This window comes from Mustelus asterias, chromosome 4 (genome assembly GCF_964213995.1).
Source record: "Mustelus asterias chromosome 4, sMusAst1.hap1.1, whole genome shotgun sequence".
NCBI lineage: Eukaryota > Metazoa > Chordata > Chondrichthyes > Carcharhiniformes > Triakidae > Mustelus > Mustelus asterias.
The window spans coordinates 24,310,961-24,323,695 of NC_135804.1; the positions used below are offsets into that span (position 1 = coordinate 24,310,961).

Genomic DNA, 12,735 nt, shown 5'->3' on the forward strand with positions numbered 1-12,735 from the left:
TCCGGAATCGGTTGCATTCTTGGACACACGCATCTCCATTAAGGACGGTCGCCTCAGCACCTCACTATACCGCAAGCCCACGGATAACCTCATGATGCTCCACTTCTCCAGCTTCCACCCTACAAAAGTAAAAGAAGCCATCCCCTACGGACAAGCCCTCCGAATACACAGGATCTGCTCGGATGAGGAGGAACGCAACAGACACCTCCAGACGCTGAAAGATGCCCTCATAAGAACAGGATATGGTGCTCGACTCATCGATCAACAGTTCTGACGCGCCACAGCGAAAAACCGCACCGGCCTCCTCAGAAGACAAACACGGGACACGGTGGACAGAGTACCCTTCGTCGTCCAGTACTTCCCCGGAGCGGAGAAGCTACGGCATCTCCTCCGGAGCCTTCAACATGTCATTGATGAAGACGAACATCTCACCAAGGCCATCCCCACACCCCCACTTCTTACTTTCAAACAACCACGCAACCTCAAACAGACCATTGTCCGCAGCAAACTACCCAGCCTTCAGGAGAACAGTGACCATGACACCACACAACCCTGCCACAGCAACCTCTGCAAGACGTGCCGGATCATCGACACGGATGCCATCATCTCACGTGAGAATACCATCTACCAGGTACATGGTACATACTCTTGCAACTTGGCCAACGTTGTCTACCTGATACGCTGCAGGAAAGGATGTCCCGAGGCATGGTACATTGGGGAAACCATGCAGACGCTACAACAACGGATGAATGAACACCGCTCGACAATCACCAGGCAAGACTGTTCTCTTCCTGTGGGGGAGCACTTCAGCAGTCACGGGCATTCAGCCTTGGATCTTCAGGTAAGCGTTCTCCAAGGCGGCCTTCACGACACACGACAGCGCAGAGTCACTGAGCAGAAACTGATAGCCAAGTTCCGCACACATGAGGACGGCCTAAACCGGGATGTTGGATTTATGTCACATTATCAGTAACCCCCACAGCTTGCCCCTGGTCTTGCATAATCTCACCAGCTGTTCTGTCTGGAGACAATACACATCTCTTTAACCTGTGTTTAATGTTCCCTCCAACCACATTATCTGTACGTTTTAAGACCTGGTGGCTGTAGAGATTTGCATTCTAATTAGTATTCTGTAACTTGATTTCTGTGTCTGTGCACTGTTGGAGAACAGAGACCACTCCATCTGACGAAGGAGCAGCAAGCTCCGAAAGCTTATGGTATTTGCTACCAAATAAACCTGTTGGACTTTAACCTGGTGTTGTGAGACTTCTTACTGTGGATTGTACAACAGCCAAGAATGTCAACCATAATGTAGAATGTTCTACTGACTGCAATGATACATGATTCCTGCCATCACCTTCTTCACATGACCACTTGATGCCATTACATTACGACGTATGTCGCATATGATGTGCTTCAAATTATATTTAAGTAAATATCAAACTAAGATAGTCCAAAACATGAATACTAAATGTAAGTCAGTGCCATGTATTTCTTGTATTATTACTCAACTTGTATTGGTAAGTTAAAGATTGCCAGTTGTAAATGTGTCCCAGAGGTGCGAGAAGACATCTTCAATTCTCACCACCAGTTTTTCTTATTCCCATACACTGGTGCCAGTCAATTTCACCCCCTTTAAATGAATAAAACAGCAATAAGGAACATGAACAATAGGGTTACTGGTAAAAATTAAATCACTTTTAGTATTCAATATTTTCAATAGGAGAGAGCTAAATAACATTTAAATGCTAATACAATTGCAGACAATCCCAAGTCAAATTCTGATCCAAACTTTTGTTTCCCAACTGGTGCATGCAGCTTATCAAAGCTGAGGTTTTCATTCAATCATATAGATGATTGTTATTGCCAAAGAGCCCCCTGAAAAACAAAATTGTTCTCAGTTTCATAATTTACCTGGTTTAAATTCTAAAATTGTAATGATGTCGTGCCACAGGCAAATCGACAAGACGATAAATTTACCAAACTTCAGCTGGAGCTGAATACAGTCCAAGAACAGGCACGGAAGACTAACCGTGAACTGAAATCGGCAGATCAACTCATCTGTGAGCTCAGGCGAGAGCTAACAGCTTGTCATGGTACACAAAAAGAAAACATGGAACAGGTTTGTTACTGACTATTACAAATTCAAGCCTTTCTTTCTTCACTTCAATATTTCCTCAAATTCAATGGCTTCTATAAATTATTTGAGTGTGTTAGCTTTGTGGAGTTGCTCAGAGTATATACTGCACCAGTAAGCATAACCCTTGTGGCCTGAACCATATATTCATGGTTTTCATATGTCTGCTGCTCAATCTCTCCATAGGTGGGCCAACCAAATACTTGTTGAACAAGGCCTGATAAGAATTGTTAATGTGCTTTATTTCACAGTAAGTTAAACATATGGAACAGAAATCACAGTCAATACACTTGATTCAAACAGGACAGCTTCTCTTTGTCTAATAAAACAAAGTAGCAAATGTGCCATATATCCCCATATAAGTGTGTGTCTTAATTGATCCAACTGAGATAACTACTCACTGTTTCTCCAGCATTTCTGACCTCCTGATCTTGATGAAAATGCCAGAAACAGGTTGAAAAGGACGACAGGAATAATTTACAACAAAAACAGAAAGTGCTAGAAAATCTCAGCAGGCGTGACAACACCTGTGGAGAGAGAATAGAGCCAATGTATCAAGTCAGGATGACCCTTACCCTTGAACCCCCCCCCCCAAACTCATACACAACAGGTTGCCGCTAATTTACCTGCAGCAAGAGAAGGCCCACGACATGTGGGAAGCCCAGCAGCTACTGTGGGCAAGAGTGGGGGGTAACCTCCTTTGGAGGCCCTTGGATCCAGCAGAGGCACCCCCACCACCTAATTTTCCCAAGCCCACCCTTAATCCTGTCCCTTTGTCTCTTGCATCCGGACCTCACCCCCCACCTCACTGAGAACCTGATCCCAAGCTTTTTTCTTTGTCACCATGCTTTGCTTATGCTATAAGTGACTTGAAGATGGTCAGTATGTAGTTTTTCTTGGAACTATTTATTTCAAAACCATTTACAAAGACCTCTTGGTAAGTACGTGGTTTCCTGGACACAATCTATTCCATATTTTGCTCCCTTGGAGCCTCTTTATCACCTGACCCTGCTGTTATGCTTACATCATCATCAACATCATTGTTTCATTGAAATAGGTATTAACCCTTTACTCTTTCTCTCCCAACAGGTATAATCTCAAAACTCTTACATTATTTTATTAAACTATTTACATTACCTTCCCATCAGTTGTTAACCTCATATACTGTTTCGAGATGTCATTCAACTCCTGCCTCTCCTGTCCATAAATCACTGTCATCAAAGAAGTCAACCTCCAACAGTGTTCTCAGCTTTCTCGGAAGATGTGTTGGATGTATGTATTCTGTTATCTTCTCTTTGGAAGGCAAACACATTGGTGGATTGGGACAGCAGCTTCTCAGGACTACTGGGCTGTGGCTTTTACGACAGCCTGCATGTAACTGCAGTGAAAACCATTCAAAGAAAAAGCGATTCAAGAGTGAAATCTTCCAGAGCTGGATGATCACAACCCCTTAAAAATGAAAACAACAAACTGATATTCCTTTATAGTCTTCTGCCTTGCACACTGGGGAAAGGCGAAAACATCGGCTTGAGAAAATAAAGCACTTTCAACTTCTGTGAAGAACTTTGCAGCTGTATCATTCCCTGCTGCTGTGTGGACAAGAGAAGTATTCAATACTTGAGAAATGAATGAATCTGGTAGTCAAGAAGAATGGTGAATATCTTGAAGACATTATACATAACAAGGAAAAGAAGACTCCCCTCATAGGGTAGGATTTTCACTTTCTGTGGTAATGGTATAATTTCCACGCTTGCTTCAGTGTGAGGCTGCTCTGCTGCAGACAATGGGATCGCGAGGATGAGAAAGTAGGATTGCCCCACCTTTAACAGTGGAAGAAAGCTCTAGATGTGGATCTAAATGAAGCTCCTACATCGTACGTTTCAGCTTTGAATCTCTGTAGATTGGGTCTTTGCTTCTTTACTGAAAGAAAATTTGAGTGTATCCATGACTTGCTGGTGATATCCAAGCATGAGTTGCAGCTTAGATTTGTAGAAATTAATAAGCTTTCAACTTCCATTAGGTTGATTCAACTTGGAGTTGAGTGTCTCATTCTCCCAGGAGAGCGTTCTGCTGGCTGCTTGCAATTGTTGATGCATCTTATCTCTTGATGCATGTCGTTGGTAGATTCCATGGAATAAGTAAACAAATTCACCTCTTTATTGTCTTCTTCAATGAAAGGATGATTCTCCTCAATTGTGACAACAAAGACTTCAGAGGCATTAGCAATGGAGTTAAAAAGTGCAGTAAAATCTAGGACCTCTTCTTCCAACAGATCACCTGCTTCTGCAACAGCTTCATTTACTGAACTCTGACCTGAAAGAGCCAAACAAGGTCCAGAAGCTCCTCCAGTGGATGGTCACCATCTTGTTCAGTGCCTCCTATTTTCACCCGTTTTAGCCTCTCTGCAAAGAAAAGTGAGAGATCTGTAATCTCCTCTTGCAGTTCACCGGATGGTGTTTCTGCAATAAGAAGTGGCTCACTGCGTGATGAGTGGAACTCCATTTCTGCAGCAGTGTTGCACTTTTCCAATCCTTGGACCACTTTTGAAAATTCATCCCTGAATATTGCTCCATGGTCCTCTGTTGTTACCTCATCAACCTATTGTGGAAGACCAAGGCCGAAATACACTGATCTGCTAACTAAGTAGAGAGATTTTCTGGTTCAGAGAGATGTAAAGAGTTTTATTAATTCCTTTACCTTCACACCTAAGTATTGGAGTGAACTGATCCTTCACTTTGAGGTCTGTGTCTCCTGGTCCTTGTAGCTTTAAGTTAGATGGTTGGATTTCTACATCCTCAAGCCAGACCTGAAGCCACTCCAGTTTGTCCCATAAGACTGTGACCCCTGCCCCGGTTTCCAGTTAAAATACTGTTCTGTTTCCTCGGGGTTCCAACTCTACAGTCCAGAACTGCTTATCAGGACCTTTTCATTTCCCTTAAGAAATAATCAGGTTGGAATGCTGTATTTCCAATTTCCTGGACTTCAAAATAGTTGGAAGCTTGTTCCAGCTTTCTTCCCTTGAATTGTCTTTTAAATCCGCAGAATTCTTTAAAATGTCTGTGTTTGTCGCAGAGAAAGCAGTCATCTCCTCCTGCTGGGCGCTCTTAATGGCAATGTTGTGGAGCATTTCAAAACAGGTGGACAAATTCTTTTTGACAGTTTTGGTGGGCTTTCTCATGGGCTTTCAGGTGAGCGGGCCTCCTGAGTTTGTGCCTACATGTTGGAACAACCCCCCACAAGCCTTGAGCTCTCCCCGAACTATACCCCGATTCTGCTGTCACAGCTCAACCTGCCTTGCAAACTGCTTGACCTTCTCCAAGGTTAATTCCACTTTTGGATGTCCAACAATGTGTCACCAAGCACACCGACCACCATGTAGTCACAAATGAACTCGTGCTTTAGAGTTCCATTGCTGGCCAATAAATACAAGTTGTTAATAAATAAATCAATAGATTCACCTGTCCTGTGGCTCGTCTGGTTGAATCTGGCCCATTCAATGACTAGATTCCTTAGGGCTAAAGTATTAATTGAAGTTTTCATAGCCTCCTTGTAGGACACCAAGGTCTCTAACTCCTTGCCACACCCAGACATCATCAGCTATGGCCCCAATTACATATAAAAGCATACTGACCTGGTGTCTTTCTGGTTTTTCTAATAAGCCCAAAGCTATTCGGTACCTTATTATCTCCTCCAGACCTCCCATCGTTGCCCTTGCTGTGAACCCTTCAATGTGTTGGAAGGGCTGTGGAAGGGATAGTGGCTGTTCATTGACTGTCAACATTGTGAGCAGTTCACTGTCCCCCATGAAGGTATGTTTCAATGTTTTCCTTTGTTGTGAATCAAGTTGTTCCAAGGTTTTCACCCATGGGTTACCAATCTGCTGTCACCATGTTTTGATCACTCATCATGACTTGATGAGGTTTTGCTTTTTCTATGAGTGACTTGAAGATCGTCAATACATCTTTTCTCTTGAAAATGCTTATTAAGAACTATTTGCAAAGACCTCATAGTAAGTATATGGTTTTCTGGACACAGGATTTCTAGGTCATCGCTGACGCTGATGTCAAGCTTACAAAATCATTAACATCACTGTCTTATTAACATAATCATTAGCCAATTTCAGCCCATATTTAATACTTAACACTTTTCAGTGTTAAATGTAATTTGCTTCATATAATTCAGTTTATACAATCCGTTTCAGTCAAATCTTTTTTTTGCATCTTGTGCTTTTGATATCTATTTTTGAATTGTCAGGAAGCTTGTCCATTTTAAGACTGGTTTCAACTTTCAGGTCAGTTATGTCGTTTAGATATAAAGAGGGATACAAGCACTGATTCTTGCAGAATGCCGTCCAACACTCTTCCAGTTTGACTGTATCTCTCATAAGTAAACTTTTTGTATTCTTCCTAAAATTCTATCCTAGATTCTAGTAGCATATGCTTAATGAGAATTATCCATGTGCAACTTTGTCAATGTTATACAGAGAACAATTTTCTACTTTATCCATAACACTCTCAAAAAAGTGGGAGGTTTCAAAAACAGAAAATACTGGAAAATCTCAGCAGGTCTGACAGCATCTGTGGAGAGAGAAACAGAGTTAATGTTTTGAAGCTGAAGTTGAATATGACTTCTTCTGAAGAAGAGCCATATTCAACTCAAAACATTCTCTCTCCACAAAGGCTACCAGACCTGCTGAGATTTTCCAGAACTTCCTGTTTTTATTAAATTAAAAACGTTAAGTGAAAATGACTCGCCCATGACATAATATTCAAAGTATTTGCTACATAAGCTTGACCTTTCTATTTCTATATTCTTGTGACTTTCTCAAAAAAGCGATACAAATGTTAACTGTGCTTCCCATTGCAGCTAAGTGAGAAGAGCCGAGAGATAGCGAGCCTGAAAAATGATATAGCACGAAACCAACAGAGAAATACGCAGTTAGCAGAGGAAAGTGCAGCATATGAGGAAAGGATGAGAAGATTGCATGATGAACTGAAGAAAATGCAAGCACTGAATCGGCGGGCAGAAGAGGAGGTGAGGGCATAATTTAACTTGAAGTTACAGTTTGGTAGTTTAATTTCAGTTTATAACTGCAGCTTAATAATTCTTTCTCCCTCACCAATGTTTCTTCATGTCCACTTCTTTCTGGGTGCATTGAGTCCTTGCTGAGGTGCAATTCAAAGACTGATGGTTATACTCCAATAATTTGATCAAGTTAAACTGAGTGTCAACAGTTTGTTTTGCCACACACAGCATTGCAGCCAAGTCAAATCCTTTCCTCAAATTCTGAGCTATGTAAAGAGAGCAAACGACTATATATTTCATATCTAATTTGAAGTTCTGTCCAGTTGAAAAGAATATGGCTGGAATTCTCCCAAAGAAATTCTAAGTGTCAAATTTGTGAAAACTGGAGTAAATCATGCTGTTTTTTTCAGCGGGGGTTTCAAAATGAATCCCCCACACTCTGTGCACTACAGAGAGCACTAGTGTGATTCACTCCAGAGTTCAGGGGGTGGGGCCTATTCCAGCCCAGGAGACTGGCAGCATGGCGCTGAGCGAGCCACTGTACATGTGCCGATCTGTCAGCACTGAGATCAGCGCCTGCGCAGTGACCCACACTGCTGGCCTCCCAATTGTTGGCCAGTTTGATCACTGGCCAGCCCTGTGATCACCGCAATGCCGGCTCTCCACCTCCCCAAGGCCCGATTGCTGGCCCCCGACTATGTCCATCTGGCCCAGCCTCCCCCCACAGCCCCGATCTCCCGCCCCCACGATCCCCCTCATCCCCTCCCCTCCCCCCGCCACCCCACCGGCAGTCCCAACCCTCCCCCCCCCCCCCCAACGCAGTCCCAATCCCTCTTGTAGTCCTGACCCTTCCCCCACCCCCCTGAAGTCCCAAAAACACCCCCACCCTCCCACAAGCTGATGGCCGGCTCCCATCACTGACCTTCGTCCCTCTTTCCTTCGTGCTCCCTATGTAGAGTGGCAGCAGGACCCCCCACCGATTGCCCGGCCCCCCCAGGCCCCATCCCCCCCATAGGCCCAATGGGCAGTGCCAAGGTACCCCCTGGGCATTGGCACTTTCCCCCTTGGGCAGTGACAGAGGGCACAGGCTGGCACTGCGAAGGCACCAATGCCCAGGGGGCGCCATCCTCTTGTCGCCAGACCCTCTAGGGGATCCCGATTGCCCCCCCTTCACTCCACGGGTGTCAGGCCACTAGCTCCCTGAAAGTGGGGAGCCAGTGTAATCCGTACTGGAGTGAACCACTCTGGTGGCAGGAGTGGTGCTTGCAGGCTCAGAGACTTCAGTCCCGAGCCTGCTAATCATATTTAACATATGTGATAATTAGTACTACCATAATCTATGCGTCTCCCCACCAATTTCCAGCACGGATGTGATGCTGCTGGGAGACGCTACTGGACCAGGATAACCAGCGCGAATCCCGTGCATCGAGCGCCATGGAATATCCCAGACCGCTGCAGTAAAAAATTAGTGCAGGGGGATGGGAGAATCACCCACTATATATTTCATGCCTAACTTGAAGTTATGTCCAGTTGTAAATGCAGCTGTATTTCTTTTTGCCATAAAGTGATGCTCTACAATTTTAAAATAACCATCTTTATTAAAGAGTTACTAAAGTAGGCGAGGAATTTAAGCTGGGAGGAGGACATTAGTCGGCTACAAAGAGATATAGACAAGTTGACTGAGCAACTAGTTGGCAAATAGAATATAATATGTGATGGCAGAAGGGAAGAAGCTGTTCTTGAGTCGGTTGGTACGTGACCTCAGACTTTTGTATCTTTTGCCCAATAGAAAAAGATGGAAGAGAGTATGTCCAGGGTGCGTGGGGTCCTTGATTATGCTGGCTGCTTTTCCGAGGCAACGGGAAATGTAGACAGTGTCAATGGATGGGAGGCTGCTTTGAGTGATGGACTGGGCTTCATTCATGACCCTTTGTGGTTTCTTGTGGTCTTGGACAGAGCAGGAGCCATACCAAGCCCTCACTCCTCATTATCCCAGCTATCCCATGCCCCCTCATATCTTCCGCACTTCCCATGCATCCTCCATGTCCACTCACCAGTCCCATATCCACTATGTATAGAAGTCATGAGCCATGTAATAATACTGGGACATCTTTGAAATGCTTGGAAAAAATGTTAAAACCAATCAGCCATTGAAACACCTTGGGGAAAATTGCCCTTCTTGGAAGCTATAAACCTGTCAATCAAACTGCACTCAAAGAACAAACAAAGAACAATACAGCACAGGAACAGGCCCTTCGGCCCTCCAAGCCCGCGCCGCTCCCCGGTCCAGGATTGAATTTTCATTGAAATTCCTCTTGAAAAAAACCATCTCAAATGTTAATTAATTTGTTAATATAAACAAACAACATTAAAAAAAACAAAGAATTTAATTCTATTCTAAGCTCAACGAAACAAAGTTCAGAGTCCCCTCATAACTGTGTCAACAACACCTGTTGAGCTAAATCCATTGGTAAATTTTAGAGCTCACCCATGCATTCATAATGGGATTACCTCACACAGATGAATAAACAGATTCCACAGAGCTCAATATAATGGACTCTGCAAAATTGGTCCATTTAAAACATATTTATAACACTGTTGAATTCAGAACAAAACTTTATTCACTGGATAAAGTACATTAATCCATGTGAATGCTTGCGCTGGTCAGTTTTTAATGGTCACTATCTTTTAAGGATAGAGCCCTATGATCAATCACTATATTAAAAACATGCTTAAATCATCATACACCATTACATTATGACTTTTGAAGTTGTCAAGGCCTTTTAAAACTTACCAGTCAAAAGGTTCCCTTCTCCAGAACAGCTCCCCCCAAGATTCACAAATTGACTTACCTGGCATGCTTTTCACAGGCTCTGGAAGCCTACTCACCTCAGCAAAAATACAGCAAATTGGATTTGCTATGCACATTTAAGTGACAACTCCAACATCATTTTACACAAGCATCACATTCCAATCCATCACATTTCCTACCCCAGGGAAAATGATGTTGGTTGGAAATTGGCAGGTAAGTTTAAAATTTTGGCCCCACACACCTCCACTTTGGGCCACCTGACACGTGTTTACACAGCACCGGGAGGGAAAATTCATCCCACGCTCTCTGAAATTTCAAAAAGTAAGAGGTGACCATTAAAATGTACAAGATTCTGAAGGGGCAAGACAGGATAGAAATTGATATCCCCAGGAGCCAGAATCTAGAATGGGTTCAGAGTCTGAGAAAAGGACGATTGGGGACTGAGAAATTTCTTCACTCAGAGATTTGTGAATCTTTGGATTTATTTACTCCAAATGGTTGTGAATGCTCTATCAATGAATATATTTGAGGTTGACATGGATGTTTGATCTCTCAGGTCATCAAGAGATATGGGATGGGTAGGGAAGTACAGTTAAGGCTATGATCATACTGAATAGCAGACAGGCTCAAGAGGTTGTACTCCTGCTTCCAATTCCTATGACCCTATAATCTACAGCATGATTGAAGGAAATCTATTTCATATAATTTTTAGCTGTTATACATATTAACAAAATCAGTGGTAATAGAAAACTACAAGCTAGATATACTTGGAGCACTTGGAGAAAAAGTATTTGAGGTTGGAATTCTCTGAGCACTATTTTAGCACGCTGATAAACAAACACACTCCTGCACAATTCCTAAGTGAACTATTTTCATAAAATTATTTTCTTACATGATGCATCGTTTTGCAGCATTATTGGTTGTGTTTAACCCATAACTACATTTTCCCAGTCATTCAAGCTGACCTGAAGTTCATTTACCTCCAGTCTCTATATGACAGTTTAATCGGTTGGCATTTATTTGATAAACAAGGAATTGCAAGATTAACCCGACTTTAAGCCATCTTTTCATCATGCACATCCATCATAGATCTTTAACAATAAGACCTGATTCATTAACCCAATCAGATGTGAAATAAGAGCTACACACTGTAATTTTTCTATAATACTGTGCAAATGTAATTGTGCTGTGAGTCATCTGAGATATTAGCACTTGAAGAACATAGAGCAGGTGGAATACATGAAGAAATAATTAATTTTTTAGAATGCAATGAATTCTGCTAAGGTCATCCTCAGTACTGATTAAACGTGAGACTGTGATGAAATTATTTTTTATAGACCAAGTGACATAGAGATTGCTTAAGGATTAACCTGGATATAGCGCGAATACAACAGCAGCCAATATTAATGTAATCTCACCTCCACATACTCACACTTTGGGCACACTTAATCAGCAGAAGCTTAATTAAAAATGCTTTGCAAATCAAACTTATATTAGTTTCTGCATTAAGCCATCTCCCATTGATTTTCCTGTGCATTTTAGATGTAAAGGTTATTTGCTGACGCTTCATCTTCGTGAAGAAATGCTGCATGCTTAGGCAGTTCAGAATAAATGTATTAATGGTTTCTTGCAGATGATTCTACATTATTCTGTAAATCAGTTGAGCTGAATGGAATGTAAATTTCTTGCCTAATTTAACATTTGAACTATCAAGTGGCTGTTGTAAATACATATACTATGCCAGCGTCAAAGGTTTACATACCACATTTGTTTGTACTTGTGCCTCTTATTACTTCCACTGCCAAGGGCAACATGTGGAAGATGTGAAAGTAGATATCAATAATTGAGGGAAACAATTCAGAACAGTCCGAGAAGAGTGAAATGCACCTGATTGTCGTCTTGACCGAGGTTTTCAATTGAGTTTTCCTTCCAATTTTTAGGCTATTTTTGCCTCCTTAAAGTTCATCGCCACACTTCGGCTGTGACAGCATTGTCCCTGCTACAGCACCGCTGGAATTTCCACACTTGCAGGACCTCTTTTAATAACAAGCCTAATGCATCGGTACCTGCCACACACCTGAAATGAGCCCAAATCAGGAAACCAGGTTACAGCTGAGCAGGACACAGAGGAACAGGTGGAAATTCCACACAGCAGAACACTGCCCCAAAATGGAGAATTTCCCATCTCCCATACACATCAACCCTCCCCCACCCCAACCCTACACTAATTTCCAAATTTTGTGCATCAACAAATCTTAGTCCGAGGAGCCTACTGAGCAATTTAGTGGTGCAGTGCATTTCATTTTTTCATTAGAGTGCAACATTGGTCTGTCCCCACAGGTAACTGCATAGTTAGTATTCAACCTTGTGAGAAAGTAGCCAAGCAGAGGAAAGGTGGTTGTCCTATCAAGAGAAATGGTCAGATCTTTGACATATTCCTTAGGAAGCAATTAAGGACCAGCATAAAAAGTAACTAGCAAAAGGATAATCTTTCTGCTCTCTAGGACAGGAAATGAAAATTGGCCAAGAACTCTTTAGAAATATGGGCCGCTATTCTCCGAAAAGTGCTGAATTGGCGGGAAAACTGTTTGAGATCTCTATTGTTTTGTCAGTTCAAATTCTCACCCGAATCTCCCACTCTGTGCACTGCAGAGGTCACAATCATGAATCTCATTCAAAACCCAGGGGGCGGGGCCTATTTGCGCCTGAGTCTGACAGTTCTGGAGCTCTGCACATGCGCAGTGGCCCCGATCTGTCAGAC

The 12,735-nt window shown here is 42.7% G+C and overlaps 1 protein-coding gene across 1 annotated transcript in view; it reads left to right on the plus strand.

Annotated features, from left to right (window-relative positions):
- Positions 1–12,735, plus strand: part of LOC144493045 (uncharacterized) — a 275,407-nt gene that overhangs the window by 186,458 nt on the left and 76,214 nt on the right. Inside the window, exons 22-23 of the mRNA XM_078211881.1 lie at positions 1,955–2,122; positions 7,004–7,171. Of these exons, the coding sequence (XP_078068007.1) occupies positions 1,955–2,122; positions 7,004–7,171 (336 nt within the window). The remainder of the gene's footprint in view (positions 1–1,954; positions 2,123–7,003; positions 7,172–12,735) is intronic.